General features: G+C 39.3%; 1 protein-coding gene across 4 annotated transcripts in view; it reads left to right on the forward strand.

The window, feature by feature from the left end:
- The window catches only part of kdm3b (lysine (K)-specific demethylase 3B), a 30,630-nt gene extending 23,354 nt beyond the window's left edge, over positions 1-7,276 (forward strand). For 3 of the 4 annotated variants that reach the window (XM_084719316.1, XM_084719317.1, XM_084719319.1), the window contains 9 exons: positions 123-294; positions 444-534; positions 775-905; positions 1,043-1,162; positions 1,818-1,841; positions 3,937-4,076; positions 4,210-4,386; positions 4,517-4,651; positions 6,300-7,276. In XM_084719316.1, coding sequence (XP_084575442.1) covers positions 123-294; positions 444-534; positions 775-905; positions 1,043-1,162; positions 1,818-1,841; positions 3,937-4,076; positions 4,210-4,386; positions 4,517-4,651; positions 6,300-6,380 — 1,071 coding nt within the window. In that variant the 3' untranslated portion in view covers positions 6,381-7,276. The remainder of the gene's footprint in view (positions 1-122; positions 295-443; positions 535-774; positions 906-1,042; positions 1,163-1,817; positions 1,842-3,936; positions 4,077-4,209; positions 4,387-4,516; positions 4,652-6,299) is intronic. The other variant, XM_084719318.1, reaches the window with a different exon arrangement.
- The last annotated feature ends 1,254 nt before the right edge of the window (positions 7,277-8,530 follow it).

An 8,530-nucleotide genomic window follows, 5' to 3' on the forward strand; every position in this document is an offset into this window, starting at 1 on the left:
AGAACCTCAATTTATAGTGTAACTACTGAGACGAGAAAGATTGGTGCTGGTGAAACATTGGTTAAAACTTTATTACATTTTCTTCTGTTTCTGTATCATCTGTCTAATCTCTTTGTTTCCAGCCTGTGTTGGTGTCAGGAATAGATAAACGCCTGAAGAGTCAATTGTGGCAGCCTGACGCCTTTAGTAAGGAGTTTGGAGACCAGGATGTGGACCTGGTCAACTGTAGAAACTGTGCTATCATCTCTGATGTGAAGGTGCGAGATTTCTGGGACGGCTTCCAGGTCATCTCAAGTAAGTGTCTAAACATTTTTTTCTAAAAGTATCTTTGTTCTTGAGAAAGACTGATTGAGTTGCATGTCACTCTTTTATTGTAGTTCCTGTTTTTCCTCTGATGTCAGAAATGGCAGCTAAAGTGTTTTTGTTTTTTTCTGTGAATGCAGAACGACTGCAAGATGCTGAGGGCAATCCCATGGTGTTGAAATTAAAAGACTGGCCTCCAGGTGAAGACTTCAGGGACATGATGCCCACACGGTGAGGAACCCAGAGATAAAAGTATATAAAATGCATATCACTGGATTTCAAAATGGGGTTCAGGGACCAACATGGGTCCTTGAATGGATTATTCCCTTATTTCCTGGTAAAGTAAAAAAACAAAAAAAGGATCAATCTGACTTTGGCTTTTAGGTTTTGTGTGAACCAGATAATTATTTGTTAGCTATAAAATCCATTTGAAATTGATACTTGTTCTTTGACATGTTGTACTTTTGCCAGGTTTGATGATCTGATGGAAAACCTCCCCTTGCCCGAGTATACAAAAAGAGATGGTCGTCTAAACCTTGCCGCCCGTCTGCCCAACTTTTTTGTGCGTCCTGACCTTGGACCCAAAATGTATAATGCCTATGGTGAGGATTGGCCAAGTTTGATGAAAGTTTTTAATTCCCTGTCTACTTAGTGTCCTATCTCTTTCTCCCCCTCCCTCCATTATATATTAGTCTTCATCATCTCTCTAACGCTCCCTCACTGTCTTACTTTCTCTCAGGTCTAATCTCATCTGAAGACAGGAAGGTGGGAACCACCAACCTCCATCTTGATGTCTCGGATGCTGTCAATGTCATGGTCTATGTAGGCATCCCTCAAGGAGAACAAGACCAGGAGCAAGGTCAGTGGACTTAAACATATCTTCTCTCTTGCCCTCTTTGGTCTCCCTTTTTGTCTCTCTCTCTCTCTCTCTCTCTCTCACACACACACACACACACATACACACACACACACACACACACACACACACACGCACAGATAACAAAACATTTCTTATGTGACACTTGTACGGTACACCTTTAATTGAGCTTCAAAAAACACTACTTACTTTCCAAATCAATACACAATAATTTTGCTATGTAAAAATATTATATACAGTATTACATGCACATTCTTAGATTGTCTTTGAAAGTACTGTGTATTAATCAGTCATACTTCATCTGACTGATCTCTCCTGAACAATCTTTAAGAATATTTTTACACCTGTCTTCTGAACATCATGCTCTTACTGTTTTAGGCCAGGAGTATACCTGCTTTTAACTAAGCGTTTGCATACACACTTATAAGGATCCATACTCATTATGACTGCTTCGCTTATCCTTCGTCCATTTAGAGCGTCCTCAGTAATGAGCATATGCGAATGCAAACGTGTGGTTAAGCAGCAAGTATATCTCTGGCCTTAGTTGCTGCAGGGTTGATTGGCTTGGATTGGACCATGAAAATACCCTTCAGTGGGTCTCACTCATTTACAGTGTGGCAAAATTTCTCATTTACAGAGGCAGATATCTCTGGACGCAAAGGTCTGTAGACTTTCAATTGTATCACTTCAGTAGCATGCCCTTCTTCTTGACTAACTCCCCCTTTTCACCCTCCTACCCACCTCCCAACCCTCACCCCCATCCTTCTGTTATTATCCGTGAAGTAGGGGCCAGAGCACTGGGACCCATCTGTTAATTTCTTCTGTGGCATGTTTTGCACATTTCTATGTAAATGCAACCTTTATTAACACCTTAATGACTAAACAGAGATTCTGACTTTGTTCTTCTCTGTGGCTTTCGGGGTTGGATTAAAATGTGTACTGTTTGGGATTCAGTCAGTGCAGCATTTTGCATTCATATAATTACTACACTGGAAGTATTTTCAGTTCCTATTAGCTTTGGGTGAACTGTGCTCTGGTCCTTGTATTGAGGGAGAAAAGTTTCAATGAAGGGCATCTAGAATTGGCTTCCCTATTCTTTTGCAGACTTCTTGTCACTCTTCACAGTGACACTGACACACACCCAACAGTGTGACTACAGGCATGCTGTCCTTATACACCAGTCCCTCTTGTTCGTCTATTCAGGACCATGAGATTTTGCACTCACATCAAAATAATGAGCACTTAGTGCAACTGACTTTATTGCTGTGCAGGAATCATGTGTGAGTGACTATAGATAGGGCCTTTCACGCTTTTCCAGAGTTTTGCAGCCACTGTAGCTTCTCTTGTATGCTAGGAGGGGGAGAGAGAGGGCTGTCTTTGCAGTCTGCAACCTCCCTAATAAAGGTTATTAAATCTTATGCACTAGACTTTAAAATGTCGCAGTCGGAACCAGAACCAGACAAAGCTGCATGTGCATTGGTGTATTTACTTGTGCACACAGATGTATTTTAGAGACAATAGCGAAGCAAATTTAGTTATTTGACTGTGGACCGAAAAGTTCAGTTAACCTGTCAACTTGACAAAGAAATGTGCAAATTAATTCAACTGACAAAGAACCAAATGGACATGAACAAAAAACAAAAAGGAAATTTGCCAACTCTTGGGATGCACTAACCTGGCATCTTGAGTTGGATGGAAAATTATACTGCAAAGCATGTACAACATGCACCTCGATAAGTGACAGATCAAGTTTAGCAGTTCAGAGTAGCCCTACCTACAGAACCACAGCACAAGCCTTTGAGGATTCTTTACTGTATGTTGCTTTCTCATTACTAAGTTGATTTATAACTGTATACTGTAATTATTCCAAATATTAAGTGACTAAAAATGGCAACCATTTTATCAGTTTCGGCAACCACTTTTAAAAGTTAATTTCAAGCCCTGCAGACACACACGCATTGTTAATTTAAGTGACCTCACTGCGATAACCCAGAGAGACACTGGGAATAAACAACTTAGTGCTGGTCAAAGACAAAGGTCTACAGAAGCAAACACATTACTCATGAATGTGTTTGTTTTCACTTCTGAATAACTAAATACTAAAATGAAAGGCCAGTGTAGTTTCAGTCAGTAGTGTTAGCTGCTCTCTACGATCAGCGTGAGACTGTGGTTGTGAACATTGTGTCAGTAAATGTGATTGTGTAGTCCGTAACTCCTCCTTTTCTCTGCCTTAGTGGGTCTCAACTGGTCCAACCACAGGGTCCACATTTGCCTTTCATCACAAACCAAACCTCATTAAAAATTTGAACCATTTTCATTGATTTCTTTAAATTGATAGCTCTGTAATCTACAATGCTTTCATCCGCTAGAAACATGCATCCTTTTATTGCATTTTCACGTTTTTCCAAAGGCTATATTACTAGTTTCAGTTTTTTAGTAATCACAGTCCTTTGGGGAAAAACGTGAATTCACAGGTTTGCTACATAGGATGTATGTGTCATGACTGACACACGGTGCAGCTACAAACAGTATTTTAAGAGAAGATCTGGAAAATGAGTGTACTTTAACTGCTCCACTTATGGTGGACCTGCGGCCCATGACAGGGTTAAGAGCCACCAGTTGAGAACTACAGCTCTGCGACATCTTTGTCTCTTAGTATGATATAAAATCTTGTCAACTTGGAGGCACTGCGGATGACCTTACGGTGTATGTGTGTATGTATGTGTGTGCGTTGTCATTTCTGTTTGGTCTTCCAGAGGTCATGACCACCATTGAGGAGGGCGATGTGGATGAAATGACGAAGAGGAGGGTGTATGAGGGAAAGGAGAAACCCGGCGCTCTGTGGCACATCTATGCTGCCAAGGATGCTGAGAAGATCCGAGAACTGCTCCGCAAGGTCAGCAGCCAGTAGATTTCTCTCTAAAATAGCATCTGATCTATCAAGGTGAACTGTCATTGGCTGTACGTGGAACACATTTTGACCCAAGCACTGGCTGTTATAATTCCTTCCCTGTGTGTTTCTCTATCAGGTGGGAGAGGAGCAGGGTCAAGAGAACCCGCCAGACCACGACCCCATTCACGACCAGAGCTGGTACCTGGACCAGGTGCTCCGCCGCAGACTCTATGAAGAATATGGCGTTCAGGGTTGGGCCATTGTACAGTTCCTAGGAGATGCCGTATTTATCCCTGCTGGAGCCCCGCACCAGGTCAGATATGTTGTGCAATGAAGAAAACTTGATGCAGATATCAATTTATTTACATATCATTTATGAATGTCCCATGACTCAAGATTCATATTTGTCTTTTCTTGTTACATTTACATCATTCTTCTCTCAGGTGCACAACCTGTACAGCTGTATCAAGGTGGCAGAGGACTTTGTGTCTCCAGAGCATGTGAGGCACTGTTTCAGATTGACCCAGGAGTTCAGACACCTGTCCACTACTCATACAAACCATGAAGACAAGCTACAGGTTGGTGTTCTTCTCTCATATGTAGTTTCAATATCACACTTCAATGCAGTCTTATTCTAAGCAGTAAGCTGCTTCTTTGTTAATCTGCTGGTTTGAAGAACAAGAGAAGTGATTAATTTAGACTTGATTTATTAGTTGCTTAGGGCAGTTGATTAAAAAGTATGAATTGACAGAAATAAAATTCAACTCATAATTTGTATATTATTGATACAAAATTGACATGGATGAAAATTTCTATTTTTAAATCCACGTTTTTTTTTTTGTTTTTTTTTTTAAAGATTTTGTGTTGTGTGTTGAGAGGAACCTACCATTTATTTAGGCGAATTCTAAAATCTTCCATACAGCACCTCAAGGAGTCATTATGAAAAGCAATAAGAAGAGACTTTTTTTTAAAATCTGCTATCTAGATCTATAGTTAGTAGCTTAAAATTCTTCTGCCAGGATTAATTGTGTTGACAGTAAATGACGATGCCTGCTTTGGATATTTCCAATCTCTGCATGCATCATTAAAGAAATGTTAAAATAGCCAAAATTGACAAAGTTAATACCATAAACAATAACAAGAAAACCTCTTTTGGTTGCTGTGATTCACAATTTTGACAAACCTTGAAAAAATGATTGAATTGACTGCTCTGTTTTATACCCACTCACTCTTGACTCCTCACGTCTCTGAATTAACCAGTAGGAGCTGCAAGTCATCAACAACTGCTCAGCTAAAAACAAGACTTAACCTGTCTGTCGGAGGCCACATTTTGGTGTTTGCTGTGGCTCAAAGACTAACATCCATAGAAGAGTTTTGTTGTATCCAGCTGGAGAATCTGCAGATTAACTTCATACCTTGTGTGCCATGATCCACTAAAATTAGGCATAGTACGAGATGAATAAATCCCTGCTGTATTATGCATCTGCGCGGTTGTCATATTGGAGTCTTCAAAGACCGTTAGTCAACAAATGAGAGATGCAGACTTCACTGCAAAATCAGCTGTACTTTGGTTAATTCTGTACTGATTTTCATGAAATTTGGTTTCTTATAAATTCGAAAAATTGAATATTATAGTGATTACTAGTCAAAATTAAGTTATTGTGATTGATCCAAGCAGCTCTATATCCAAACCTTCTGAATAGCCACAACTCCCAGTGGCTCCAACATATGAATAAGCAACATCAAGTGTGTATTTTTTAAGATTGTGTAGATTTCTATATCTGTTTGGTTGTAACAAAATGCTCTAAATTAATAATTATTAAATTGAGAAGTTTGGACTTGTCACATTTATTCTTTCCTCAAGTCTATACAATTAGGTCAACCCAGGATGCTCTGTTACACTACCATTACACTGTTCTGTGCATTTAAAGAAAACTGAGACTATACTGTAAAAATAGTTTATTAAAAATACTGCATACATGTAGATAAGAAAACTTACACTATACTATACAAAAAAATGTTATTCAAAACTCCTATACTGCAAATCTCTGCTGGCTGCATCTGATAGTTGTGGTGGCATTGCAGTAGGTATTTACCATCTGTTGCCTGGTGGAGATCTGCACTCGTCCAGTTATATATGTGTTCTGGAGCAGGAGATTGTTTCCATGTCTGTCATTGTTTGAGAGACTTATCCTGTTGTTTTTTCTTTCTCTTTTTTTACCTCAGGTGAAGAATATCATCTATCACGCAGTGAAGGATGCTGTTGGGACACTGAGGGCGCACGAACCTAAACTAGCACGCCCTTAGGTCCTCTTACTCAACACTGTCTCAAAACAACCAGCCTCTGACGACCACTCCACTACGCACACACACAGTATGCATTACATACCTACATACACAAGTACAAGCTGCAGAGTGCAGAGTACAAAGATAGAGCGTAGGTTTTTTTTGGGAGCAGTGAAGGTCTGGGGTTTTGGGGAAGAGAACATTTGATTTGGGGAGGGATTGGACGGGGAGGGGCTAGTCAGCGCTTCGATGAAGGACGTCCTTTATCGCTGTTACACAGTACGCTCAAACTTGTCTAGTTGTTTTCAATTTTTTTTAACTCTGTATTTAAGGTCAGTGTGTTTGTTCTGTTGTTTTCATTGTACATGTAAGATGTGAGAGTAAGGGAGGTAAAAGCTGACGTGCCTTTGGAGCAGAGGTTCAGCTACCATATAAGTGACTGACAAAATGTGAGTACTGGGCTAACTTTCCTATTTTGATGACATTTATATTATTTTTCTTCAATAGGAGCAAGGTTAACCTGATTTTGTAGATTTTTTTGTTGTTGGAGTTTTTAAACAGCTGATTGCTTCTGCCCATTGTGGCTGAAATGAATTCGCGAAGCAGCCACTGAGAGGAAGCAGACCAAAGTTTTGTAATTTTTGTTTTCTTATTTCACTTTTAGAGTAAGAAGTCTTTTCTTTTTATACACCACATGGTAATGATCAGGAGGACTTCAGAGTGGGCAGTTTTTTTTTTGTTTTTTTTTTGGTCAACTATCTTTGTCCCATGGGCTGAATGAACTGCAGACTTCCAACAACATTGTTCAAGAATCACAATTGCAGCTGAACAGAACTACTGGCCATTAACATTGTATCAATATATATATTGATCTTAGCAGTCTGTTTGATTTTTCACAATAAAGTTTACAAAAACTACTGTTTGTTTAATGGTCATTTTTCCCCACAAGACCACCGTGTTTGTACAACCAGGTTGCCTGTAGGACATGGTATAATGTCTGAATTAGGGGTAGGGATTAATGACATGATATTAAAAGAGTTGAGAATTTTTGATCAATGAATTGTTTAAGCAATAGTCTGAATGTCTAATCTAAATTAAGTATTAAAGAAATTACCCTGTCTCTTTGATTTTCCTTTCTCAAATGTTCAGTGCTGTATTTGTTCTTATTTTCCAACTAAGTCAACTGTATCGCTTTTCATTAGATGTATAATTAAACTTGTTACCAATATATACATACATACACACATATATATGTATATAAAAAAAACCCACTGCACTACTGTATATAAGATTGTATTTTACTAATGCTCTTATATCCTGTCCTGTGTGGCCTAGCTTTCACTGCTCATGTCTGAATTAGTAAGTAGATCACAGAAATGGGGCAGGGAAGATTGAATGTACTGCGCTAAACCAAGGTGGAGGAGGCAAGCATGAATTCAGTTTAAAAGAACAAAGATAAATCATTTAAACCAGGTGTCTGTCCAACTACACCTGTTTACTATCCTTAATAATAATTTCATCTGCTGTCAGTTAACTCCAGGCGCTCTGACTTCTTTCTCAGTAGTGCCATTAATTGTTAATTGAACTCACTGGTTCACGTGTGTCACTGTTGGAGCTCATTTTTGTGACCTATACAAATAGTCAACTTGGAACAATATGGTGTCTCTGATGTTTGTTTTTTTGCACAAATGAATTAAAATCTCTTAATCTATGAATATTCTAACTTTGTTCATGTCCAAAGTTTTTCTATTGGACACAAGATATCTCCTACTTCATTGTAAAGTCCAACGTCTGTGTTCAGTGTTGACACATTTGTAAGGGCAGGTTTATACTGGACTTGTTCAGTCCAGTTTATCGAACCTTGGAGCGTTTACCCTGTTGGGGTAAAATTCTGGTGCAGGCCACACAAACACTCTCTGGTCTGTTTTTGAAGGGGCAGTCGTAAAGTGCTGTCAAGTGAACTTTGGAGCAAATAATTGCTGGTATGAACCACTCAAACCAATCCCAGAAGTGTACCATCGGATTTGTCATTTCAGTGGTGATAAAACGTTCTCTTTCAGCTTTGGTGAACTAGTAGCATGTTCAGTACCGAAATGTGGACTGACAGGGGACAAACCTGGACTCACAACAGTGTTAGAAACGCCTGTGTTACATATTCCCCTTCTGGTGTG

This window comes from Lutjanus erythropterus, chromosome 5, assembly GCF_056507025.1.
Source record: "Lutjanus erythropterus isolate fLutEry1 chromosome 5, fLutEry1.hap2, whole genome shotgun sequence".
Classification (NCBI taxonomy): Eukaryota; Metazoa; Chordata; class Actinopteri; order Lutjaniformes; family Lutjanidae; genus Lutjanus; species Lutjanus erythropterus.